We start from the raw sequence: 27,937 nt of genomic DNA, 5'->3' as shown, positions 1-27,937 counted from the left end.
AAGATCTGCTCTCCTAAGCTTCTCTGTAGAAATGGGTTTTTTTCCTGAGATGTAGGAACTGCCCCAAGTTGGCAGTTGTCAGGTCACATCGATGGTTAAAATTATTTATTGTGTGTTGGTGCACTGTGGGGGATGCTCAGGTTCCCACATGCACACAGAGCTTGTAAGGGGCAGGAGGGTGGTGTGGTTACACCTTTGCTTACATAACAAACCCTGGTCTCATGTTCAGAAAACCTGAGTGTTTTAAATAGAACATAGACATTCCTTGAGCTATTCTGAGATATGGAAAAGGCTGGTAATATGTTCTGTAATTTGCACTGTTCAAAATCAGATACTTAATGACTCTTCATTGGGAAGGATTATACCTGGGATACATTTGGGAGCCTAGAAGAGAATTTAAATTTCTCCAAGTTGTAAGCAATTGCAATGTGACTTCTGCACATTTGTTTGCTGTGCCATTGGGAGCTGAGCTCATTTTTTGGTAGCACTGCTGAGGCCACCAGCAGGTACAAAACCCATCCCACAGGCAGCCCACAGGGAGAATGGCTGGCAAGTAACCTGTCAGTGGTCAGTCCATCCACAGGAGCTCTTTCCCTGCACATTGTAAGTGTAAAGTAACCTGAGGCAGCACCCCTTTAACCTGTGAGATTGAGATTGCTGGGGTAGGTTCAAGCCCACAGGAAGGTCCAGGTTGGCTGTGGAGTGCAAAATCAAGAGCAGAGGGGTCAGCTCTCCCTCCTTCCCTGGCACTGGGGCTCTCAGAGGGACAAAGGGCTGTCCCCACTGTGCTCCCTGTCCCATGCAGGGTTCTATGGACAGCACACACATGGGTGCTCCGTGGATATCAGGAATGACCTCGCTGCAGAGGCAGAGTTAAAGGGACAGGAAGGTGCTGAGCACAGCCCCAGCCAGCCCTGAGGGGAGTGTGTGCTATGAAAGTACTTTCCTGCTGACTTTTCTAAAGTGTTTTGATTGCAGTAAACACCAAAAGCCAGTCCATTTTAACAAGGGACAAGTTGTTTCCTGATTTCACAAGTCTGGTTTGTTGTTTTCCAAGACTTATTTCAAGGCGTTGAATACATTGATTCTGCAGTTAATAGCAGCTCTGGAGAAAGCTCTGCCTTTCCTATACTCTTTTCTTTCCAAGTGCTTACTGTATTTTTGTATTTTGATAGTAAATTAGAAAGTAGAGAACAGAATATATTAAGAATTCTTCAATTTTCAAAGTGTGAGTTCCTTAAAGACTTTCAATACTAGAGAGATTTTAAAAATGCACTTCATTCTCATGATTAATATATGTATTATGGAGAAAATATGGTTGGAAGAAAAATAGCAGCTATTATTAATCCTCCTGGAGAGTGCATATATATCTGGTAACACCATATATTAATTATTTGAATTGTGCCTGACATTTAATAATCCTCCTAAAGCCTTGAAGGCATAATGAAAAGTTTAGATGAGGAAATAAAAGCCTAGTTTTAATAAAATAGTAAATAGTTCCCTGATAATCATGTTGAATCTTTTTTTTATTTTTTTTTAATTTAATCAAGATACTAACCACATTTGCTATCGCCTTCCTAGATAAGGTACCATGTCAGTCTCCTTGAACTGTCTCCCTCCCTCCTTCAAGGTCCTCACATTTCCATCTCAGCAGAGCAGTTTTGAATTTCATGTTCTTGGGGTACAGAACTTGGAGATCCTGGTGGCCCTGGCCCACAGTTTATTATTGAAACAAGGTTCTCCTCACATCCAGAGGCAAGCTGGACCAAGGTGCTCAAGCTATGGTAGAGAAGCCAAGCAGAGTATGCACAGTAGAAACCTCAGACCCAAAACCTGTCAGGTTTGTTCAAGTCTTCTAAGGTGATGCTGGGGGATGAGAGGCTGGCCATGCCCAAGCCATGTGCACTCAGAGCCCAGAAATCCAGCACCTGGGCTGCAGGTGAGAGGGGGACCCTGCCCCTCTGCTCCACCCTTGTGAGACCCCACCTGGAGCACTGCATCCAGCTGGGGGCCAGCACTGGAACCACCTGCACCTCTGGGAGCCAGTCCAGAGGAGGCCACCAAGATGACCAGAGGCATGAGGGTATGCATAGCTCTGCTGTGAGTACAGGCTGAGAGCTGGGGTTGCTCAACATGGAAAGAGAAAGCTTCAGGGAAACCTTACAGCACCTTCCAGGATGTAAAGGGGCCTACAGGGTTGCTGGAGAATGACTTTTTATAGGAGCATGTAGGGAGAGGACAGGGGAAATGGCTTTAAACTAGTAGTGGGTTTAGATTGGATATTGGCAAGAAGTTGTTCCCTGTGAGGGTGGTGAGGCTCTGGCACAGGGTGCCCAGAGGACCTGTGCCTGTCCCATCCCTGGGAATGTCCAAGGCCAGGCTGGATGGGGTTTGGACACCCCAGGACAGTGGAAGGTGTCCTGTGCCCAGCAGGCCGTTGGAACTAGATGATCTTTAAGGTCCTTTACAACCTAAACTATTTAAAAAACAAAGGTGGAACTGGCTGAAATCCACCTGGCTCTCAGTGCTGCTGCACTCGGGTCCTTTCCCTGTAACTTCACCTCCTGTTGCCCCTGCCAAGTCTCTCCTCAGCAGCACCATCCCCAGACAAGGCGCCGCTCTTTATTTTGGTGCGATTGCAGAAATGTATTTGGCTCAGGTGTCTGATAAGCTCCTTCAGGGCTCTTTCTTGAAGCTGTTCTTCAGCTTCTCTGTCACTTGTCCTTTCCTCCTCCTCCCTCTGGTGTCCAGTGAGGAAAGTGCTCAGCTGCTGTCAGCATCCTTCCTTCAGCCCAGCTTGCATTCAGTCCCGCTGTGCAGGAAGCATCCCTGTGATGCCAAGGCTTGTATCCAAGAGCTGCTGAAAGGATGTTCAAAGTGATTACTAATCAAGCAGAAAAATATCAGAAAGAGATGTGCAATACACAGGAAAAGCTCTGCCTGCTCCAAGCTGCTGGTGCACTCCCAACAAGGAGGTCTAATTGTTAAAATGCAAACGCAGAGTTGCTGAGAACAGCCTGTGAAATATTTACTGTGAAGTGTGTTCAGCTGATGCACTGGCTTATGGGAGAGGGCAAATCCTGCTGCTGCCTCTGAGTGAGGAACACAAGGATGATGAATCCTGATGATTTCAGGAGGGGTGAAGCTGAAATGCCCCCTCTGTGTGCTCAGGTGTCATCTAAAATCATTTGCAGGATTGGGATAAATACTTCAATACCAGTTCAGATCACTGAGAATTTCCTTTCCAGAGGCCTCGTAGAAAATTTACCTTGTCTGTATCTGGTTTAATTTTTTTGTATTTTCTTCTCCTTATTCTCCTCTGTAGGATCAGTCACACTGCTGTTGTTTTCCTGTCTATATGTGGATAAAACTGGAAAAAACTTACTGATCTTGAGGGGTTCAGAAAGAGTTCAGCCCCCCCAGGGTGCAGAGAGTTGATTGGGCTGACTGGAAAAGCTGATTTTGCTTAGCAAAATGAAGGGACAGAGGGGACAAAATAATTATTGTCTCTATTAGGCAGGAGACATAGAATGTACTTAAATGAAGGAGCTGGCTGAACAACTGTGTGTTTGGCTGAGAGTAATTTAAACTGGAAATGAGAAGGGGGTGCCAAGCCATTAGAGCCTGTAAGTCAAACTGGAGGAGGCATGAAGGCTTTACTGCCTGAAGGTGAAGCTGAGCACGTTCGAAGGGGACAGGACATGGTGCCTGCAACAGCAGAGGAGGTGCTTGATAACCCAGCAGCACCACTTGAGAGCTCTGCACCTGAAAGTAAACCAGTGCTGCTGCTACAAAATGCAGAATTAAGCATATGTTTTTGTCCCCGCACTGGAAATTGTGATTACATACCTTGGTTATTTTAAAGAATTATTGTTAAGGTGGCTGTAAAAGGTACAACTTTATTTTGAATGTTTGTAGCTGAAAGGATTCTTTTAACCTTGTACCTACCAAGTACATGAAGTACTTTCTACAAAAAAAAAAAAGAAAGCAAAGAAACAAAGTAATATTTGCCACTTGAAATCCATTAGTCATTGAAGCTTTGCCTATGTACTGTAATCAACTGAAATAAGCAATTCTCAAATACCTCTCCATTCTGCACAGACTCTATTCATAATACAAGAAACATTTTGTCACAATAATTTCACTGCTTCCCAAGGGACTTCTATTCTGGAAGTTGTGCCTGTGTTGGAACAGGTGGGGGGCTGTATAAGAACAAGTTATTCTGCAAAACTACTGTGCTGTATTTTTTGGAATCACTAAGATCTAATATTTGTTTCAGAGAAAATTTTAATGTATTTTATGTTTTGTGAATTGCCTCTGATTAAAGAGGATATTTTTTTCCTTTTTTACCTCTTTTTTTAGGTCAGTCTTCAGGTTAACCAAAATATATGTGTTTAGTTTGTGTTCAGTTCCAAGATTTACACTGAGTGTTCGTGCAGGTTTTAACAGACAATTTACCTTCAGAGCTCTCACAGTTAGTGCTTAGTTGCATCTTTATTCACTGGAAGGTCAAAAATAGCATAAACCTTAGCCTGATCTACATAATCCCCTGGAAGATGTGTTCCCACTTTGGTCCAGATCAAAGTAAAGGCACGCAGGTGAAATGTCACTCACATGTCATGTGCAAATCAGTGCCATTTCTAATTGCTTTGCCTAGTGCCAAACTCACATTGAACTGGGGAATGGGAATACATCTTCTGAAAAAAACAATTTAATATAAATAAATAAATATATATATATATGCTAAATAGGTTTATAGATATACACAAGAGTGTCAAAACTAAATGTATTTTATGGGAAGAATCAATACAACATCTACTTGTCTAAATGCCCATCTGTGGCTACCTGAGTCTTATCTTCATGTAAAGTCCATGGTAATTTCCCTATTTATGGTTCAATGGAATGAAAGGTGCTTGTGGGAAGCAGTGAGGTTGGTGGAAATGGGGAGAGGTCTGTTCTAGTAGTCCTGCTCACTTGGTCCTCAAGTCAGTAGGTTTAAGAAGTATGGACCTTCCCTTGCTGGAATTCCCACCTGGAAATGAAGTCTCCTCTTCCTTTCTTTACCTGGAACTGGATCATTGAGTGGTAAAAAAAAAAAAAAGAAGTGGTGGAATTAGAGCTCCTTTTCATTTGCTATCCCTAATGATGTAAAACCACAGTATAATTAGAGCTGCAATCAGCTATTCAGTGCAGACTTGAACTCTTTTAAACAAGCCACTCACTTCTGTTTACCCTTTAGGCTTGCAGTGAAGAGTGAGTTGAAAGTCATGCCACTTCATCGAGCTGCCAGAAAGTTTCAAACTGTCTTAGCAGCTGCTGAATTAGAGAGAGAGTGAGTCCAAACTGCATTTGGGACAAAAGTCACAGCCTGGGAGTCATCTGATGGTTACCACAGAGCACGTTTGCCAGTGCCAAAGCTTGTGGAATGGGAAGAAAAGTTCACCATTTCCAGCAGTGTTTTCAGCCCCAGTAGAGAGGGAGCAGAGCTTTATAGTGAGGTCTTTGTGCTGTGTTTTTACCTAGGAGCTCCCTGGACCCCATCTGGCTGAGCACAGGCATCGTTCATTGCCGCCGGCATGGTTGGGTTTCCTTGGGGCAGCTCCTTCCCTGGACCCCCAGAACAGGGGCACATCTAATTCCTTTCTGCCCTCTGGTGTGCTCAGTTGATTTCTAAGCTATTTAAAAATCCCTTTTCAAATCACCTCTTTTTTCCTTGTCTTACCTTCTGTCCATGACCACCAGCTCTCCCAGTACCTTCTACTCAGGTATCTTCCACCAAACCTGTTTGTTGAATCTTTCAATTTGTCACTCAGTAGAGGTTGTTTTGAGCTGTATGCTGAAAAATACCTGATATTGTGGTACAAATAATACATCCAGGCTCATAGGCACCCCTCACTGGGGTTTATTTAGGATTGATTTAGGAAATCAGAATTGCAGTATGCTCGAAGAAATACATGTCCAGGTGTAAGACCAAGATTTATTTTTCAAGTTCATTACTTTGTATTCCAGGGTCATTACTTCATAATTCCAGAGTTATGGATTTCCTGGTTTGACTTGGAATATGGTATGGCATTTAAAAATCTGTCTTCAATTGTTTCCTCTTGTTTATTTTTGTTACTGTTTCTTTTAAAGAGCTTTGCCTGGCAAGAAGGCAATCAGATTACTGAAGCTGGTTTACAAACTGTGTTAGAAATCAGATGTTTTTAAAAGTTTTGCATTGTGCCTTTTTGCCATTTTCTGAAAACTAGACAATCCTGGTAAAAAGGCATTGTTAAAATTTAGGTGCAGGGAAGGAGCAGGACTGGGGCAGCCTTTAGTTGGGAGTAGCTGAGTCTTATTTTTTTCCAAACCACCAAGTCACTCTTTGTTATTCTTTTCTCTCTGATGACTGGAATTATGTTCTAAGAAGCTGTTGAGATTTTTAAAAAGGTTTAAAGCAAGTTTGATGTAACATTTGCTATTCTCTCACAGCCTTACTCTGATTAGGCACTAGTATATCAAGGAGCAGACAGGAAAATCAGTTAAAGTCAGGAAAAGATGAAATAAAGGAAATGTTAAAAGTTTAGGTATTTTTAATAAGAAGTTTGAAGTTCCTACCCCTCATTAGAATTGCTTATGTGCATGTGTTTCAATCCAGTGTGTGAGTTAATTTTCCTGCAGCAGCTCGGGAGTGTTAGATACGCCTTTTTGGGACAATGCTGGGTATTGTTATGCAGCACCATACACTGATCTCTGTAATTGGTTTTGTAAAGCAAGCAAGCAGAAACTTGTTTTCTCTTTGTGATAAAAATAAGTCGAACTTAACATTTAAAATCAGGTCGTCTGATAAATAATGTAGTATGTTGGGATTACGTGGTGTTTTTTCTCCTTCAAAGTGCTTTGCAGGTGTTAATCTTAGTGACATTAGTAGTTTGTTTTTGATGATCTGAATTTGTGAGGTTTGGGATGACTTTGCTGACCAAAAACACAAAGGGGGGGAGGTTTTTGGTGATGCTAGAGTCCATGGCAAAGCTCCCATTGGACTCCAGGAGGCAGCAGGGTTTCACCCAGGTTTTTCACTCCTAGAGATTCTACAGTCACTAAGGGTAATTGTTGGTAGCATGCTCAGACACTGAATAGTTTAATGTATGTTCCTAACGTTCATATAAATAATGCATTTGCAGGAACCAATCAATTAACATTGCCAGGTCCTGCTGGAGTTTTTCAGTACAAAGCATCAAGTTGAAATACTAATTGACAAACCCAAATATCAAAAAGCCCACGTGTGCAAAAACCCTACCTTTAGCTCCCAAAATTCCAGATATAAAAATACCACATTAAAGTTGGGGTTTTAAATTTTATTATTTTTTTATTTCCAAGCTTTATTATTCATATTCAACTGCCTTTCCTAAACCACAGGAGGCCAAGGAACTCCAAACAAAGCACATTGTCCTATGAACATTTGATTCCATAACAAGCAGCTTTATAATTATAGTTCTGATAATGAAGAAGACTCAGCATTGCTGGGGTATGAACATTTTAATTGCCTGCAGAATTTCCAGCTATTGCTGGTGTGATACATGTGAATTGCTGACACTAATCTGTTAGGCATTGGAGGCCCAAGTGTTTTCCCCTCAGCTACCCTTCATTAACTCCATTTGCACGGATTCTCTCCTAGAAATGAGTAAGCAAATGAAGAGATTCCTGTGAAATCTGCTTTTTGGGTCAGCATCAGCTTTACATGAGCTAGCCTGCATTTTTGTGGCAGCATGGCCTATCTATGCTATAGCTTGTGTCCCCCAGATATATGTGTCATCTGAGCTCCAGAGTTGCTTGGAAGTGTAAAATAGGATAGAGCAGTTGCTGATTCATTATTTGGCATTTTGTTACACATTTTGCATTTATTTCAAGGGTTGATATAATCTTCTAAAGCTTTTTGCTATTTCATGAAGAGTGCTTTAAGGCCAGGAGGAAACCTGTGCTTTAATCACTAAGGAGATGAACAATTAACATGTTTGGAATAGGGAAATAATGTCAGTTTTGTGTAGTCCTGTGTGCTGACAGCACAATAGTGGTGGTGTGCACGTTACATGCATGGCTGCCTTTCTGTGGCAGGGAATCTGGATCTGCTTTAGCAGCAGTAAGAAAACCAAAGCATTTGCTGAATGCTGGAAGGAAAAAAACATGGCTGAAATCTCCTCATCAGGATGTTTTATTGCCAGAACCATCCTATCCTGCAGAAAGCAGTAGGCTCTGAGATGAGAATAAAACAGGTTGCTTATCAAATGAAAGATGAGAGCTCTGAAACTCTTTCTAAAAGGTTCTTTTTTTTCCTCCCTAGCTTAAGGTTTTGAAAGTTCTTGCTTTTTTTCTTTTTTTTTTCACCTTATGTTGATTGGGTTTTGGTATTAAATGCTGAAGTGGTGTAAGTGGAGCAACTCAAACCCACACGGTGTTGTTTTATATCAAATGTGATGTGATGTAACACAAGGTGGCACAGCAGAACCTAATACTGTGCATTAGGTAAGGCAGATTTAGCTGGAGATGTGCCTCCCACATCCTCATCAGGATTTGCACGGCAGGAAGTGGAGCAGACTTGGGGGTGCAGCAAGGAGGGTTTTGTTCCACTTTCTTTTCCTCCTACCCTTACATACTGCCTGGGTGACATTTTGGTGTGCAAGTAAATAATGAGTTTTTATCAGCCACACTGCAGGTAGGTGCAGTAGCTGCTGCCTTGATTTGGCATTATAATAACCAGCCATAACAGAAGTAATGAGGTGTCAGAGATCCAAGAAAGGTCTCTGTTTATCACTGTAATTAAATACATTTGGAGAGTCATTAAAAGCAATAGCAGGTGGGCAAAACTGAGGAAGAAGGATGACTTTGTAATGGAGTAGTCAATGGTTTTGTTCTGAAATGGATTGCTTTTAAATATCTGTTTGCATGTCTCTAAGTCTCTCCATTCTGAATTTAAATGTTTCTCCCATTCTGCATTGGGATTTTATGTTTATTTATTTTAATGGGTTTTTTTTTTTGCCTCGGTCAGATAGATTTATTCTTGTGATGGTGATAGTAATTAGGTTATACCAGCTTTAAGAGTCAGTTAAGCTGTGCCTTTAGTGCCAGAAGACCTGCAGTGCATCATAAATTGGGCTTAAGCATTTGGCAGGGCTTGTAGGCCAGAGAGACTTGGTGGAGGAGGCTGAGCTTCAGGAAGGTGACACAGCTGCCTGAGGATGCTGGGACAGGTCAGGACCTGGTGAAGCTGGTAGGGATGTGCAGGTAAATATCAGTCCCCAGAAGTTTTCTTTCCATCCTTCAGGATTAGTTTCTGTACAGGTTACATCCTTGAGAGTATATCAGGTCATGATCTATTTTAATAGAAAACTGTTTTCAGACTAATGAAGTGATGTTTTGTGGAAGCACCCATAAAACCATTGTCCTCTAGTAGAGCTTTTTAGCATGCCATGTGTGTGTGCACTGCTCAGGTCTGAATCTGCCTGAGCATTCTGTAAATGCTAGCTGATTATTAAGGGATGTTATATATTAATAGCAGCATCCAGCTAATGCCAGGAGCCTCTGTACAGGCTGTTCTCCAGATATGAGACACAAGAATCTGCCATAAGCCACCCAGTTTGAGCACATGGATTTACACCTTGTGGCAGTGCTGTGGTAAGTCTGAAGACAAACACTGTCACTGAGCAGGATAAATACAGATGTGACTGTAGCAAAATATGGTTTTTCCTCCCCAGTGTCCTCTGTCCTGAGCTTGGAGTGGCAGTGGGGTTGGCCTGGAGGTGCTGCTGCCCTTTGGCATCTCCATGATCATGCCCTGGGACAGGAGTTATGGCACTGGGCACCTTCAAAACTGCAGCATGCCCCAAAAATTGTGCAAGGGTTTCCAGAAATAAAGCTTGTAAGTGATGGATTTTGTGGGCTTCTGGAAAAGGAAAGTTACCCTCATGGATAGCCACACAGATATGCTTATGTATATGAAAAATAGATACATAATACTGTGTGTCCACAGCCCCTTAAATGTGTAAGAAGGATGTGGGGGTCTGTAATTACTTTCCAATTCTAGTGTTTAGCCTCTGAAATTTGTGAAATTTCAGAAATTTAATGTCTATGTACATATTTGTTTAAATATCAACAAAGGTTTTCATCTAAGCATATGACTCTGACAGCTTGAGCTTTATGATAAGCACTTTATTTAATGAGCTTCAAAATAAAAATACAAGAACTGCTGACATGATTTCAACCATAGGCTAGATGGGTAATTGTCACACTAATTTTCAATCTCTTTATTACCTTACTGTCTTGGAATTATCTTATCTATATATTACTGCATAGTTAAAATTATATTTTCATAGTAATTAAATAGCATTTTATTAGCCTGTATTTTTTTTCATTGCTTCTAAAATCAATTCTCATTTGAGATGCTGAAAATATGACTGAGACTTTAATGGCAGGGAATTGTTCAACATCCCAGCCAAAAATGAGTATTTGAGGCTAATAAAATTTAGCATCTTTAGAGCATCTAGAACTGAAATTCTTCTTAATGGCAATAATATTCTATGCCTCATTATGTTTTTCGTCAGTGACAGTGGGTTAATAATGCCCAGGATGATCTCTTCAAAACATTGCTTTTGTGGCATTAGCATTGAACATTAGCATCAGAAATGTAGCATTTTTCACTGCATTTGGTAGTTACCAAACTTGATTTATGGCAGGGTTATATTACTGCAGTGTAAATTATTCTCTTGCTCAAAGCTTATATTGCATAGCTAATTTTTTTTGCTAGTGCAGTGTCACTCTTGTTATGCAAATCACGATGACGAGCAGAAAAGTTTGGCAGGGACAGGTAGGGGATTTCTTCTTGATTTTTTCTTCCCCTTATGTTTGCACAGACTTGCTTCTCTTGCTGCTGATTGTTCTGGTCTGGAAAAGATAAACTTCCATCTAGTCTTTTAGATGGTATTTGTCCTTTATCAGAAATTCTTTGGCAATGGATCATAGGGAACCAAGGGCATTGCTTTGTCACCACCAATCTCCTGTCCCCTGCCCCCCCAGCAGCACTAATGGCCATTAGCTTTAATTATTTAAAGTTCCTTGTTTTGCACACAGATCAATGTTCAAAGCCAGGTATATGGCTGTGCACCCCCTGACTCCAGTACTTTACCTAAACCTCATCTTTCAAAGTGTCTGTTTTCTTTGATACAGCCTTTGGTTTTTATTCAGCACAGTGTAAGTGCTATTTAGAAAGCTTGAAGGTTTTATTTTTTTTCCAGGCAGGAACATTTTCTCTGTAAATGTTAACCTTGGGACACAGTCCGAAATCTTTATTTTCTTGTGTTTTCCTTCATCCCCCAATTAATTTTCAGCACTGGTGCATTCTGGGCTGCAGGTGATATAAGGGCAAAACCTCATGGGTGACCTTTCCTCTTAGACTCACCTTTGGCTTGTCTTGGTCTTGGATATAGATGGTCCACAGTGGCAATCCAAGGTGTTGGATGAGTTAAGGAACTCTGAGAAGTGAAGATATAGAAACAGCTGTTCTCTTTCAAGTGCAAAACCACCCCAAAAATCAAAAATGTTGAGCAGTAGGCAAACATTGTAATCCATACATAAGATGATAGCAAGGCCTCCAGACTGGCTCTTAGCAACTCCAGGAGCCTTTGTCCTGTGGGTGGGTTGTGCAAACCACTGAATTGTTCCAACTTCAGTTGAAATCCCATTGAAATATGTAATTTGTGTGCATATGTGTGTGTATGTGTGGTGAAAAGTGAAGTATTCACAGCAGCTGGCCTCCACATGTCCAAGCTGTTGGGATGGGCTGACTGCATGACTCCTGTAGTGCCTAGAGTTAAGTTTTCCTTAGCATTCAACTTTAAATTCTACTTTAAATTCAACTACCTCTAAAACACGGGGCTGTGGAATAGGGCACATTGTGTCTGCTGTCCATTTAGGTAATTTTAGGGTGTTTGTGGCCTTCTGAACTCTCACCAGAAGCAGGCCCAGGCTGTGGTGTGGGTTTGTGGTCACACATTGCATTCTGTGTATGCTCAGCAAAGCAGAGTTTGCCATGTTTTGTGGTCTTCCTGTGTTACTTAGGTTGCAATAAAGACAAAGGAGTTGAGGAAAAAAATGTCCCTTTAAAAATTGCATGTTAGAAACAGCAACACTTGAGATCAAGTTTTGTCCCAGGTGTTCTTCCATGAGCTCATCATAAATAGGGTTAGCAACCTTACAGCTCCCCAAAAGTTTTACCACTCAAGACTGCACAGTTAACACAAATAATATGAAATAAGCTGAATTATGGATTTAATTCATGGGTCACATCACTCACAACATAACACAGTGTCATGCAACAGAAGTACAGCTCCTCATGGGTAGTGGCATTAAGAGTGCTGAAGTCATGCTACAAAACTTGCTTAATGATTTGTATTTTTTCCCCTATGTTACAAAATGTAGTTGAGCAGATGGATGCAGCCAGCTGTACACAGAGCTTTAGGGAGTACTAGGGAAAAAAAGAGAAAGGGTTTTGTTAAGATAAATGTAATAATCTCTGTGATAATTAGTTTAATTTAGATCCCTGCGTCTGACTCATTTTTGACTAACCTTGTATGAAGTCTTTCTTGCTTTGCTCATGGGTCTATGAATTTAGTTTGATTACAATCCCTTTTTTTGTTCTTGTGGATTGCTCACTGATCACAGATATTTTTCATTAAGCAGTTGCTTTATTACACTGTTATTTAGAGGGAAGTAATTTGTGTTTTCTAATTAATTTAATTCTAGGCACATTTAGTAAGTAGCCCATTCAAGGGGTTTTAGGTCATATTGACATTGTTTACCAGATGTGCTCATTTGTTTTAAAACATTGTTAACTCTGTGGTGACAACAGCCCTGTGTGATTGCTTGACTCTTCCATCTTCTCTAATCTGTATCTCCAAAACCTCCCAAAATCAGAAGATGCATTTCAGGTACTAGTGAGAGATGCCTATAGGTATCAAATCACAGGGAAATTATATTGCAATGTCAGCAATAAATTATTACTATTCTGGCTTCTCCTAGCGAGGGATGTGAAGCCCTTTATAGAACCACCAAAAAGCTGGATAGTGCCAAAAAGATGCAGATGGGGCGTTCAGTCTATGCTTGGCCCATTTACCTCTGAAAAAGTTGCAGTGAGGCTTCAGGAGAGAACGGGGCAGCCAAGAGGATGAGCTTCCAAGCAAGGCATGGCATGAGCAGTGCTGGGATTCCATGGTAATGGAATCCTAAGGCCAAATTCATAGGCTTGGGAAATGTTTTCACCAGAAGCTTTTTGGAAACGCTCAGCATTTCCTTGCTGGTGGAGCTCCCAGGATTTGGGGGTTGTTCAAACACTTTGTGTTCATCTCTGTTAAATACTGTATCCATTCCATCATCTGAGCATGAAAGCTCCCCATTACACCTATCATTTGCTCATTTGGCCTGCTGTGCCAGGAACTGGAGTTCTAAAATGAGACCCTAATTAGATGAATAAATAATATTTTCACAGGAAAATGTACAGACAGGTTATTCCCCTGACTATAAGCTTGTCCCATGAAAAACTACCAACATTTGTTAACGTGTTCTGCAGTCACTTATTTTGGTAAGAAGTAAATTATTGCTTGTTCTGCAGCAAAGTCTGGCACAGAGCAGTGACACTGTAAGATTCATTGGCCTCTGAAGGACCAACCAAACAATAGCCTTGATATGTTTTCCTTTATTTTTCAATTGTTTTCCATCTCTTTTGGGGTTGGAATAGCCAACATTAATGACAAACTTTTGAAGGAAAGGTTTGTTCAGTAGTTCATACTTACTAAATTTTAATATTTAATGCTGATCATGTAATAGACTGAATTCTGATACAATTTGACCCAGCAGCTCACCTGCATTTCCACTTTATTTTTTGGAGGGAACATTTAAAATGTTGTTAAATCCTTTCTGTCTCGTGCTGGTCTGTTAAGGGTGCGTGTGTGCACGGGGATGTGTTCCATGTATTGATTTAATAGGAAAGATCATCTCTTGGAAAGGGAGAGTAAACGTGTGTGCATGCATGTGGAATGAGGGAGAGAGAGAGGAGAATCTCTATCTGTGTGTTTATCTCTGTGATAAATGATGCCTGTTAAAAATGTGATTTGCCACGAATGTTATGAAGTGTTTTCCTCTTTAAGGATATTATACAAACACAGTCCCCATCAGCAGAAATGAAGCTGCAGTCTCGATTGTTTAGTTCAAACAGTTTGATGTTTCATTGTCCCTCAATCAATCAGTGCCTGGAGGAGTATCAGCTATTGGCTGGGAATGCATCAGAGTGACATGCAGAGCAGATATTCCTCAAAAGCTTGAAAATATTTCATTTAAAATACTCCTTACAGTATGCATCCCAGTCTGAGAGTAGCAGCAAATTGTGCTCTGATTATCATTTTTAATTGTGGATCTTCCCTATTCAGTGCTAACATCTCCCAAATTACCTTAAAATAAGCATCTTCCTAGACAGATTTGTAATTCACACACACTGCTTGTTTTATTCTCTGTGTAAAAGTTATATGAGGGCATGGGGTTTAGAATAAACAAAATGCATAAAGTAGAAAACGTAATGCGGCATAAATGCCACATAAATCACATCCTAAAGACAAAAGCAGATTTCAAACATCTGAATTACTGAGCACTTAATGTGGAGTGTAATCTGTGTTTTGGTTTATGTTTGTTTCTGGAGTGTCACACAGAGGAAAAAAAATACGGGGGGTTTCCTCTCTCTTCCAACAGCGGGGGGAAAAGGGAGGTCTTGACCTCAAGAAAGAGCTTTTCCTGCATTGTAGGTAAATCCCCAGGCAAGTGTCTCCTTTGCTGCTGGCAACTAGGCTCTATGCACAAGGAGCTGATTGAAATATCACTTGAGTTCTCTTGCTCATCACAGACTGAGTAAGAGGCTGCTTCAAAATGCAAAATTATCCTTGAAAAAACCTTCCCTGATGCCCTCCTGGTGTTTGTTCCTTTACATCACCTGCAATCCGTGTAAGCCCTGCTTCTCCAAGCTCCCTAGCATCCCCCCCAGGGGTCAGGGCACTGTTCTCAAGCCACAGCTCTCTGAAATTATACCTAATAGATAAAATCTCAAAGATTTCCACTTAGGATGGACAGGAAGGAAAACCTCTGTTTTTCCAGTGACATTCATAATTGTAGGGAGAAAAGCTTATTCTTCCTCATGCTTTTGTTTTCCTTTGCCCAGCCCACACCTCTCAGCTCAAACCCAACGCACATTTTCCGTTCGGGGAAAAAAAAAAAAAATCAATTCCTAGAGAAATACTTTTTAAAAAATCAACCTGTTTCCCCTGCGCCGCCGCGATTGGTCCGATCAAAACCGCCGAGGCAATCGCGTCAAGAGGAAAGAGCCCCGGCTTAATTGTGAGCTAAACCTCCTGTAATCCAGGGGAGCATTTGAGATTCTGCCCAGGCAGGCGCTGGGTTTGGGCAGCGCTGAGGGCTGTGGGTTTCTCTCTGCAGCACAAGGCAGCGTAGCTAATGCAGAGAGAGCTCTCCCCCCGCTGCCGCTTCCCCGGCTCTGGCTGGCTCTGCCTCTCGCCGGGCTTTGATTCGATATGAACAGACTGCTAACTCCGGTGCCAGAGCTGGAGCTGACATAACTCTGCAGATGGCTACCTTCGGATCATACACCTAGGGATTTTTTTTTTTTCTTTAAGGGAAGGTAACGCTTAATGCTAATGTTTATTTTTCCCTTGTTGCCATTTTTCAGGACTGCCAGTCCCAAAGAAGAGCCCAAAGTCGGTAAGCACTTTTCAGCTACTATTTCTGTCTGTTTGTCTGCTTTGAAGGGGAAAAAGCATGAGTTTGGCTTGTTTGCTTTCTGGGTCTCGATTGTTTTAAGTTGTCTTTCTGTTGCAACCATGATTACCTTGCACGGCTCCTGCTGCATGGGGAGACCAGAAGGGGATGCAGTATGGAAGGGGGACTTGTTTGCAAATAAAGCCTCAGGTTTACAAATCCGCTTCCCTGACAGATGAGCTTCTCTATCGTTTAACTTACCAAAAAAAAAAAAAAAAAAGCTATTGTTTCCTTTTGGAAAGATGGGAGGCTCCACCTTCTTGCTAGATACCAATTCCTGTCGGGTGCTCATAGGCACCAACCTTTTCCATTAACTCAATGAGTTTTCTTGAGAACCTTTGGCTGAATTATTAACAGAATGGGAAAGCATGCACCTTGTCGTGAGAGACAAAGCATGAACAGAGCATGGTTACAGCTCTCAGGGAATACAGCCAGTTGTCCGAGTGCTCCAGCTGCTCTGGAAGCATTTCCATACTGAGCAGGAATGTCCTGCAGGTGTAAGATTCCTCTTAGAAGGAAGGTCTTTTAGAAAAGCAACAACAGAACAATATTTTCTTGTCCCCCCCGAATGTATTTCCATGTAAAGCTGTTACCTGGAAACATCTTAGCATCTCAGCTAGCAGCACGGAAGCCGTGATCTCAAGTATCGTTAAAGCTCCATGAATGATATTATGGAAGAAATTAATGTGCTATTTGTATGCAACAAAAAGCAATGTTTTATTTTTAAAGGGAATGAAATACCTAAAGCCTGAAAGTTTGCACTTATCTGTTGAGAGTGGGGGAGAGACAAAATTCTCTGCCAGGAGTTTTGGGGAAGCAAAGCAAGTGAGGTATTTGCCGTGCTGGAAGGTGGTGTGAAACTTCACCAACAGTCCCTGGTCATGCCAAAACCTGCAGCTGGGCACAGCCCACCTCACTGCAAACCTGGGCAAAAGGTTTAGGAGGCGGCTGAGCAGAAGGCTCTTGCTTTTAATACGAGCTCTCTGCTCATCCAAAAAGAAAGCCCTGAAATAATTAATGTGATTCTGATGGCTTAGGGCAGTGCTGATTAAAGTCATGTGAGCCCAGGCCTCTTCCATTGTCAGCTCGCATTAATGTTGGGAGGCAGAAGTGCGGGGTGTGCTCCTCGCGGATCGCGGCGCTGTCAGCCCCTGCCCGCTGTCACACGCGGGGGCTGCTCCAGCCCTCGCTGAGCCAGAAGCCAGTGTGGAAAACACAGACGTGTCTGGCACGTTTCTGTTCCCTGCCTCCACTTTCTCCCCCGGTCAGAGCAGGATTGGCTGCACGCGATCTGGGCTATGACTTCTGTCATTAAACCGGCCCTAATCCATCAGCCGCGGTCTTCCCCGAGCGTGGATGCTCCCACTTTGCCACACACACAGCGGGATCCTGCTGTGTCAGGCACCTCTCTGGCTGACAGCTATGCACAGTGAAAATCTGAGCAGCATGTAAATCCATGGCTGGATAATCCAGCCTTGGTGAACAAAGAGGCTGCTTACAAACAGGTGTAGCTGTGCAACAGCAGATTTCTCTCTGCTGTTTGCTCCGAGGAGCCTGTCAGCCTGGGGAAAGCTGGCATTCCTTCGCCTGCCTCTCCCAAGGCTGTTCAGGGTTCCTTCAGTGATTTTTCCTACGGTCCTAGGTGGTGCTGTTGCCTCTAAAGTGCAGGATTCCCAAAAAGCAGAGCCTCCTGTTCCCCTGGCTGCACAGGGGGTCATCACCAGCGCAATTCGCAGCGGTGTTGGACTCACTGCAGCACCGTGAGCGGCCACTCCTCGGAGGGCAGAGCCAGCGGGGCTCAGCCACTGCAGCCGCTCCTTCCTCCCCAGGCATCGCTGACATGCAGGGACTGAGCGTAGAAACCTGGGGCAAAGTGCCCTGGGGCATCTCCAGGGGGGATTTACACCAACCCAGAGCTCGTGTGGCCAAGGCAGCAGTGAGAGGCAGGGAAGAGGTGGTGTCTAACACTGTCCGTCCTTGGTTTGTTGAAGGGCTGATGCTCCACTGCAGGGAGCAGGGAGTCCAGCCTGACCTTCCTGGCCACGAGGATTCCCACTCACGACAGGCAGGAGCCAGTCCTGCCCTGCTGGCACGGTCCCTGTCTGGGATCCCCTCTCTGAACTGTGCCTGTGTGTTTTCTAGGGATGCCCTCAATCCCAGGGACTCCCAGTTTGCTGCTGCACTGGCAGTGATGGGGTGAACACAGGAGGTGCCATCAGAGCCGTGTACCAGGGGCTGTCCCCAGCACAGCTGTGGGGCTTGGGGGGACATGCTGCCCATTGCCCCCGGGCCCTTTGCTCAGCATTTCCCTTTTCCAGCACTCCTTGTACAATAAACAGGCTGCAGTTAGAGGACAGCACACATTGAGCTGGGAGTAGTTGGCTTTGATCTTAGCTTGTGCTTGTTTTTTGTTTCTTGTGCTGCATCAGGGAAGTCACGACTCAGGTGTCCATCTTCTGCTTTGCTCAGGAGATGAACCCTCTCTTGTCTCCTCATATCCTTTCCCAAAGCACAGACACATTCCCCTCTTACTGCCAGTGGCTGGTATTCCTCAAACAAATCCTATTTTCTGTTCTCAGCCCCCAGCCCTGCATTCCCCAAGGCCAGCTTCAGGCTGTTGGTACCTCCTGCCTGTGGTGATCTGTTAAAGCTGTGGAGAGGTTTGTTGCTGCTGGGGCTGTCACACAGCCTGGGAAGTTTTCTTGCCTGCAGCTCAGGTTTGCTGGGCTGTGTTTGTCAGTCTGTATGTATCTGCTGACAGACTTTGCTTTTCTCGGATTTTAAGGAGAGTTTTTCAACCTTGGTGAAAGAGCTAATTTAGTAAAAAAACCCTTTCTAGCTGTACATGGGACTGGACATGTCGAAGTTCTTTATTCCCTTTCCCCTCACCAAGGACATGCTCCCAGCAGCTCTCTGTGCTGCTCCTCTTTTCATTTAATTTCCTATTGATTATTTTTTGCATGAAAATGGATAATATTTTTATTGAACATCTAGAGATATACATTTTAAGCGTGAAAATTCTCTGTAATACCATTTTCCCCTGCAATTATCCTGGTATAACATGGATGAGCGCAAACTTTTTTTTTCTTTTTTTTTCCTTGTTGCTTGCATCAAAATACTCCACAAGGGGGCAAAGATTCCCACTTGCAGCTCAGTTTGCTGTCACTGCCAGGACCAGCTTCTCCAAAAAGCTCTACAGCACAAAATCTGCATCTAGATCATCAGGAGATGGGATCACTGCAGGGGGGATAAAATGCTAAGCTCTTCCAAAAATCTGATGTTTTTCTTTTGGATTTAAATAGGTGCATTGTCAGCATAGCTGACTTGTGACCAAAAATGCAATTCCTATGCACAGCTAGTCCCAGACAAGAGATTTACCACATTTTTTTGGGTGGATAAGCAGCACCAGGGACTCTGCCAATGTCCTGATTTTGGAAGAGAAATTGGTTCCACATGAGTCTGTACAAGACATCCCTCTTTATTCAGAGTCCAGGGGTTTGGGTAGGGCATGAGAAGCTCCAGCTTCCCATGTATTTATTTTGTCATGGCTGTAAAACAGAATCAGTATTTTATCTCATCACCTGTATTTAAGTGTGCAGTCAGCCTGAATGGACTCGAGGTAGTCACCACAGCCTTGATTTCCAGCCACTTTTGGTAAAGGTCCTCCTGAAGAGCCACTGACTCTTATCAGCAGCTCTGGAGAAGATCTTTCAAGAATCAGGGGTGCTCAGGTAGTTCAGTGGCCCAAGCTGTTCACAGCTCCTGGCAGAAGTCAGTGCAGTTCAGCTGATATGAAAACCATGATCAGCACCTCAGGGTGAGCTCAGAGCCTCCTGCTCTGTCACCAGCCAGACCCTGAGCTCATCTGCTGCTTTCCTGAGCAGAAAGGAACTGTGTGTGAACTGAGCAAGCTGGACAGTGAGGTTCAGACCCAGGAGGATTGGTCCTAAAGCTGGGCACAAGGCAGGAGATGGACAAGCCATCCTTTCATTGCCATTTGGTCAGCTCATCCCTCCTGGGAAAACTCTGCTTTTTGTTTACCAAGACACAAAACTTCACCTGAGCAGTGCCCATGGCAGGGACCAGGATGGTCAGACCCCTGCAATTCCTCATGGCTATGATGTGCTGAAGCTGCTGCAACATGTGCAAAGAAGTTTGGCCCCAAACCTTTTTGGCCTCCTCTGGTGATATGAAAGTCAATAAATACTGTCTTGGATTAATTTAATTACATCCATTCCTAATTACCATGTTATGTGGCCCTCACTCTGGTCCCCCCTCCTAAATAGAGATGTTTCAGGCTTTTTGAAGGAGTTATTTTTTGGAAAACTACCAGTCCCACTAAAGAGGTTATCAGCTATTTCTTGAAAAATACCTATTTTTGCAATTGCTACTCTAGTTTAATTAGAGGTAGTTTTGCTTAATATATGCTGACACTTCCATTTGCAATCCAAATACAAAACAATTCACAGTTTGTTCAAAATGTAAACCTTTTCTATCACAAAGTGAGAGCACTTCTTAAAGTTCAAACTTTGTTTCTTTTTAAATCAGAAAGCTTTCAGAGAGTTCTCATTATTTCCCTAAGGGCTGAATAAAGCTTCACATTTTAGTCCCTGTCCTCCACATTCTGTAACCAGCTATTTCCAGTGGGATTGGCCTAAAGTTTCACAGGATTCTTGTAGTTATTTTAGTGGTTTGGCCAAACAAACCAATCCAGATGGCTGGACTGAGAGATGCTTTTGTTTTTTTTTTAAGTTGATTATCCCCAGCATAGCTGTTTTAAAATGGCTTCATAAAAAATTGAAGGGCTACATGTGAATTAGCTTCATTTACCACTTAAAAAGCTAAAAATGTTGGAAATTGGTTTAGATATTTGTATTTGAAAGTCTGCAGATGAGTAATCACAGCAGGTAAGCTTTGTTCAAAATTGCTTTAGAGGACAAAGGCAATTTCACATTCTAGTCAATCGAGATACCCTTTAAAAAGATGCAGGTGGTGGATCAACAACTCAAATACAGGGCTGAAAGGTCAACATTATTTGGGCTGTTGAAGCTGGGATTTTTTCTCAGTGTAAACCTGAAGAATGTACAACCTCACAATAATTTTACCTGGGGTTTTGGGTTTTGTTAAGACTTTAAAAGAGGGCACTTTGTATGTTTACTTTCTCCTCTGTAGTTAATGCAGCTGTTCTATGGTGGAGCGTTGGCTGCCTGGGGTCTCGTGTTCAGAGTGAGCCCAGGGGTGCCCAGACCCGTGGCCAGTGAGCCCCCCATGCTGATCCAGTCTGTGTCTGCTGCTGGCTTCTCTCCCTACCCCAGCCTGGGTTCCTAGAGAGAAGTATCTGAAAGCACAGAATTCTGTTGCAGTGTTTTGAGATACCCTCTGCCAGCAGGAGGTTTAAATTCCCGCCTGAGGTTTATTGGTGTTTGTAGCTGACCCCTTTTAGCTGGGAAACAGTGGATGTTGCATAAACAACCTGTGAGATGCTGTTTTTCTGACCACCCTCTGTGTCACAGCAGCCCTGGGAGCACAGTTCCCTGTTCCAGAGCAGGTGGGAGATTGCACTCAGCCTTGGTGGCAATCCAAGGTTCATCTCAAAAGAGCATTAAAAAGCATTTGCTGCACAGTGTGGGGAGCTCTTGTTGAGGATTTTGCTGCATATTGACTTGTACAAATCCTGGCAATGCAAATGTAGCTTGTGCTTCATTTGAACACACAGTTGTGAATTTGAGTTAAGAGCTATATACCTTGCTTAGCTAAATAGTAAGTAGTCAGAACTCTTGACACACTACTTTGGAATAAGCCCTGAGTTTAGATGGATTCATTTTTTCCTGTTTAAATATATTTAATTAAAACACATCAAATAGATATTTTCACATTTGTTAAGGTCTGCAGAAGTCCCTTGGATGCTCTGGGGAGCAGAGCCATTAAAGGGGTACTCAGATGTCCACAGATTTGTTATGTGGGGAGAAAAAGTGATCTTGCATAGTAAGGGCTGTGCTTGAATCTGTTCAGAGGGACAGTCTGAGTTTTCACAGTGAAATCACAAAGTTTTCACAGCAAATAGTTCTTCCATTTTCTTTCAGGCTCCAGTTAGACTCAAATGTTATCTGAATAGAAGGTTGGTGAGATTTTTTGCCTTAATTCAGGAAAAAATAAGTGCGCTGAAACTAGTAACCTATAATGAGATTTAGCTCTGTCTTATGTTTGAGATGGAAAAATGCTCTTTTTTTTAAATGAAGAATTACATTGTTTTGTATATCTCTTTCTGTCAGTCTGCCTATCAGAATCTGTCACCGGGGAATTCAGCTGCACCCAGCATTAACTGAGTAGCAGCAAAACCGTGACTTAATATATTTACTTATGTGCATGCAGAAAAAAGCCTGATCAAAGAAGGGAGAAAAATTGATGGGAAAACACCCACTCAGCGACCAATAACCGTCTGTTCTCTCCCTTTCCACTCGCTCTCTTCCTTACAGCAACCACTTGAAAGGAAAGACAGCCAAAACAGTTCCCAGCAGAGCGTCTCGAGCCACCGCAGCGGGCACACGGCGTCCCCCGCGCACAGCACCCAGGTGCTGCCCGACTTCGCCGCCCCCGAGGCGCCGGCCGCCGACCAGCCCGACACTGCTGGCCAGAAAAAGCCAGATCCATTCAAAATCTGGGCCCAGTCCAGGAGCATGTATGAAAGCCGACGTGAGTATGAAGCAGGTGGAGTTGCTAAGGCTACGGCTCCGGCAGCTGCTGCCTGGGTGTTTTCTTTGCGAAGAAATGAATCTTTTTGGGTTCTGCTGGGAGCGTAGGGATTCTGCTGGTTGATTTGGTGTCTGTCGGTGGGACCCACTTGGTAGAGATGCAGTTTGCTGTCTCATGAGGATTGGGTTTAGGCCATCTCTAGGAATCATCTCTCTTAGGATCATCTTTCTTAGACCAAAGATTAATATGAAAAATCTCTTTAAAATTAAAGACTGTCTTTTCCCCTATGTTTTTATTGTGTTTTTAAATTAGGCTGGAGGAGAGTTTTCAAGTTCGTTATCCAGATCCTTACCTCTTTTTTTGAGGTTAAGACTCATTATCTGTTATGCATAGGAATTTCAGTAAGGAGGGGAAGTATTTAGTTTGCTGAAATTCATATCAGATGCTTTTCAGCCTCACTCTGGGGAGGAGAAAATCCAGCTGAGCCATTTTACTTTGACCAGAGTGGACACTTTAACAATACAGATATTAAATGCATATTGTGAGTGGCTTTTATGGCAATTAATAATCTGCACAATTGGCTAATAATTCAGCACGGTTTTGACTCTGTTCCAAGACCATAAATGTGGTTTCAATCAGTTTCTTCTCAGGAAACAAAATAAACAAATTGGCTTTGCTTTAATTGCACTGCTGAAGATGATCAAATCTGTAAAAGCTTCTTAAAGAGTTCCAGTGTTAGGTTCATTTTGAAAGGCAGTAGTTACTTTAGTTAGAGAAAAGGGAGTTTCAAAGTCTTAGTGCTCTGAGAGTACCACCCACTGTTTGATTTTATTGTCTAACTGGAAATTGGTAAAACCAGTAAGAAATTAACCTTTACCTCAGAATGAAAAATGGTAGGACTTTTTCTCACTGACGAAATGAATCACTTTGAAGTCTTATATCCTGGGAAAATTAAATCATGAGTCACAGTTTCTTGGCTGAAGATGCATCTCTTTGGATTGAATGTCTCAGCAATGCAGTTTGTAGGTGTCTCTGCTTTTGTGCTCTGCCTCCTTTCCCATCCTTTCCTGGGGATTGGGCGTACTGACCCTGCGGGCTCTCGGGTCACGCTGATCTGCAGAGTGCAGTGACAGAGCTTGTATGTGTGCAGCTCATTGAAATGGGAAAAAGGGGTGAGAGCTGAGGGACAGTGGCTGCTGAGCCCTGCAGAGCTGTGGGCAGAGCTCCTCCTTCTCCTGCCTGGGTGGACAAGTGTCCCATGGCACTGGCCTTCCCACTGCCCGGCCCGCGCGGTTCCTGCTGGCACTGTGCTGCCATTGCCTCTGACCCCCTGCAGCTACTTAGCTAATTTCTAATTAACTGTTTAACTCATACTAATTAGTCATTAGTATCAGCTTAGCAGCCTTAACTCCTGTCTGTCTTTTCTGATAAGACCCAAGACTGAGCCTGAAGTGCACAGGCAGTCACCCTTCTGTGTCACCTCCAACACCATGTGCTAAATCCTCCGTCTTTCCTCGATGGCTGCAGTTATCCTGTAGAGGTTTTGTCCTTGGCTGGGCCTAGAGCCCTTCCAGAGGCCTTTTCACAGTCTCTTGACCTGCTGGCTTCCCACACCTCCTCTTTTCCTTTGCCACAATCTTCACTGCTTGGGCCTGTTGCTAGACTGGGATCTGCTACACCCCTTCAGCTTCCCTGCCTCACCTTTCCATAGTCCAGCATCTCTGTAGTGGGGCTGATCCTCTTCTCCTGCTTCAGTCCTTGTCTCTTGCCTCTTCTACCAGATAAAACCTGTTTGAACATTATTGCTTTTCTATGACCTTTTCATCCCATTGCTGTTCCCTTTCAAGAAGGCGTTTTTCTGAGCTTTCTTGGTTTCATAGATAGGGTTTTTTTGGAGAATGGTGGAAGTGTGATATGGCTTATATCTTCTTTTAAACCATTAGAGGTGTCCAAGAGTCTGTGAATTTCCAACCCTAAGCTGGAGTGAAACACATTCCCTGGGGATTAACCTGCACTCTTAGCTAGTGACATGGCTTTGCTGTGGGTAATGAAATGTGAAGAAAAGCAGGAAAGATAAGTGAAAAATTGAGTTGGATGTGCTCTTTCTACTTTTGTGGTCTGATCCCAGAGCATGACTGGTGGTTTTACTTTGAGGTCAGTGGTCAGCTCCTCCTTGCCTCACCAAGCCCTTATTTATCACTAGTCTCATAAGCAGAGCCTGTGGTTCACAGCTGAAACCTGGCTCTGCTGCCCTGGGGGCTTGGGGTGAAGCCCTGTGTTTCTCTGCCTTTCTTAGGAACCTGAATCATCCCTTGGAGACTCATTCCCAGTTTTTCCCAAGCATGGCTCTCGGGTTATCTGCAGGGAGCTCTGCTGACACTGAGCATCAGTGTGTGATGGGAGAAACCATTCCCTGGGGACTCCAGCTCTGCTGTCTGTCAGCTCCACCTGTGCTCTTCTTCATGTTTTTACCCATCTGCAGTTGGGTTTAACTCCAGTGCCGCCTTTGGCTGGTGGGGAAACAGTCACATCTTCTCTTTCTCCTTTACTTCACCCATTCCCTCAGGCTTTGGGACTCTCATCTCCAATGACAGCTTTGGGTGCTGGGTGTGACTCTCTCTCTCTGCAGCCTTCTGATGGAGGTGTGAGCAGAGCTAAGTGAAAATCTTATGCACAGCAGGAGGATGTCACCCCAGTGCCAGGGCTGAGGGTGGGTGACACATGCAGTCACCAGGGAATTTGGGGGGTTTTAGAAGGCTCCACCACTTGAGGAGCCCCAGCACAGCTCTTCTGCCACTCAGGCCTTGCCCTCTGGTAATTGCTGGCCTTAAAAAGCCTGAAAAAGGGGTTATAGGATGTTCTTCAGGGTTTTGAATCCTCAACAAGTGGACTGAAAAACAGGAACAAGCCTTTGTGTTGAAGCATATCAGGAATTTAAAAAGGACAGAATTTTAGAGTGTTAGATCATCTTAAGTGTTTTATTTTGTCCCATTTTTGAAATTGTTGAGCATAAAAAGAGCATAGTGCAATTTTTCAAGTGCAGTTGATACAAGAAGATGAATTCATTAGCTCCAGCCCAGACAGATTTTTTTAATCTAAAAAAAAATATTGTAAAGAGGTTTTATTCAGTATATGAATTCCTCTTCTCCAAGATATTTCTAAGTACTGAATCTGTAATGAATACCTACTGCCTTTTTCTCTGGGAATGCATCCCATTGTTACTTACATTAATAATAAGAATGTAGACACAGAAAGCAAAGGCAATATTTAATATTTCAGAATGTCTAAAATTCATTCCTCCTGTACTTGAGTTGTCTTTGGATCAGTATTTCTTTCAAAAAGACAGTATTTGCCATATGTGACCTGTCTCACTGAAGTCATTGCTAGAGAACAATTAGGTTGAAAAGGACCAGCTAACCCATAATTGGGTAAAAGCATGTATTTTCATGATTTACCTAATGCATCTTAATATCAGAAAGTGCTCCAATTCTGCGGGGGAGAGCCACAGACGTTGCTTGTTTAGGGGAAGAAAAAAAAGAACAAAAATTAAGCCGGAATTACTAATGCAAAGCTAAGGAAAGGCTCCATCTCTGTTTCTGGACTGGCTGGGAGGAAGCAGATTAGAGCTGCAACTTTATTCCACAAATGTGGGTTAAAGTTCCTTCATGTGGAGCTCCCTGGGGTGAGGGGATCAGCCCTGCAAGGTGCTGAGTGTTTGGGCTCAGGTCCAAGGAAGCTTATTTCCAAGCTGTAAACCCAAAGGCATGCTTTAAGGCTAAGGCTGAGCTCAGATGCTGTGCTGCAGTCTGGCCCAGAGTGACCAGCCTTTGCTGGATTAAGATGTTTGAGAATAGCCAGCTTTGTGGGAATGTGAAAACAGAGCATTTGGTGGTGGTAGCAAATGCACTCTTTGCTGGTGCTGAGCTTTAGCTGCCCGAGCTCCTCGTTATGGGCAACTCATTGCTGCTCGTGGGAGTTGTGTACATGAATCAGAGGGAAGGACAAACCCTTAAGGTTTGAAAGCTGAAGCAGTTCCAAGATCCAGGAATGACACACTTGAAGAGCACTCAGAGACAGAAACAGCAATTGAGTGGCTTAGCAGAGAACCACAATTCAGAAACCTCACACTGTTTTATTGAAATATATTTTTATAATATGCTTTTTACTTTTCAATGTATTATTAAACTTCCTTAAAGATTAACACAATCTGTTGTCAAATTTTTCTCATGTGGCCTGATTGCTTTGCAAAATACCGTATCCTACATATGGCCATCTGTCAAAACAGCAGTGACAAAATGAATTAATCTGAATTGCAGATGTGTTAATGAATCCCTTTGAAGGGCTTAAGCATTTAATTAAAAGTAAAGCAGAACATGATAGAGAATTTTTAAAGCTTTTAAAATATTCGAAGTTATCATTAATATTTGAATTTTATTTTCAGGCACACAATTTGTTTGGGAGGATTTTTCTCTCCCCAAATCTAATTAAAACAATACAAACAAGTCTTGACCCTATCGTGTTGGCTCATCAGCAGTTACATAGAACTAAAAATATTTGCACAGTGACACAAACATTAGATAATTTTCCCTTAAAATAGAAAAGAAGAATACACTCATAAATTTCAGAGTATTTCAGAGAGTATTTCGGCCACCTTCTGATCAGACTGAGTCGAAAGATGATTTTTAGTAAAAGCCCTTTGGCAGGGTTATGTCCTTTTATTATATGAATAGTAGACAAATAGTAGCAGTGATACTCTTGGGCACACAGATGTATCCATGCCCTTGGAGAATGTGTTGCTAAAAGGGACCATGGTACTCACATGAGCTTGTTCATCTGAGCTCCTGCTGAAGCCATCTTTCAAAAGCTTTCCATGCCACCACAAGAACCCTTTAACAAATGGCTGGTTAAAGGGAAAAGACAAAAAAAATTTGAATTCTCCTGCAGTGGGATAGTTTAGTAAATGGATTTCTTGCAGATATGGAGCCTTATGAGATCTATGGGTAAATTGCAGGTGTTTTCAGCTATAAAACTCTCCGTCAGCTTCAGTGTCCACTCCTAGTTTCAGACTTGTCCTCATATATTTTGCTGAATCTGGGCCTTAAACATTTTGTGCTTTGCCAAGCTCTGAGTCACTGAAAGAGCTGCTGCCTCAAATGAGCCAGTGACTAAAGCAAACCCACACTGATCATTCTTGTATCCATCTTATGTTGAAATTGATGTCACACTAGGCAGATTTTTATTTTATATAGCATGTTAAAGTTGCATAGTAAAGTTTGATTAAAATTATCTGTAATTAAGAACCGTGTTCATTTTTCATCACCACATATTTAGAATTTCTTTTAACATTAGGTGAAGATATTTCTATTTGGAAAACTAACTTATGTCATGAAGTTGAAAG

At 42.8% G+C, this 27,937-nt stretch overlaps 1 protein-coding gene across 30 annotated transcripts in view; it reads left to right on the top strand.

Moving 5' to 3' along the window:
- Positions 1-27,937, top strand: part of MAGI1 (membrane associated guanylate kinase, WW and PDZ domain containing 1) — a 337,478-nt gene that overhangs the window by 283,589 nt on the left and 25,952 nt on the right. For all 30 annotated transcript variants that reach the window (XM_077184423.1, XM_077184419.1, XM_077184415.1 and 27 more), the window contains 2 exons: positions 15,758-15,789; positions 22,323-22,539. In XM_077184423.1, the coding sequence (XP_077040538.1) occupies positions 15,758-15,789; positions 22,323-22,539 (249 nt within the window). The remainder of the gene's footprint in view (positions 1-15,757; positions 15,790-22,322; positions 22,540-27,937) is intronic.

This window comes from Agelaius phoeniceus, chromosome 11 (assembly GCF_051311805.1).
Source record: "Agelaius phoeniceus isolate bAgePho1 chromosome 11, bAgePho1.hap1, whole genome shotgun sequence".
Lineage (NCBI taxonomy): Eukaryota > Metazoa > Chordata > Aves > Passeriformes > Icteridae > Agelaius > Agelaius phoeniceus.
Note: the sequence above shows the minus strand (reverse complement) of the source record. Positions and strands in the feature narration are given on the sequence as shown.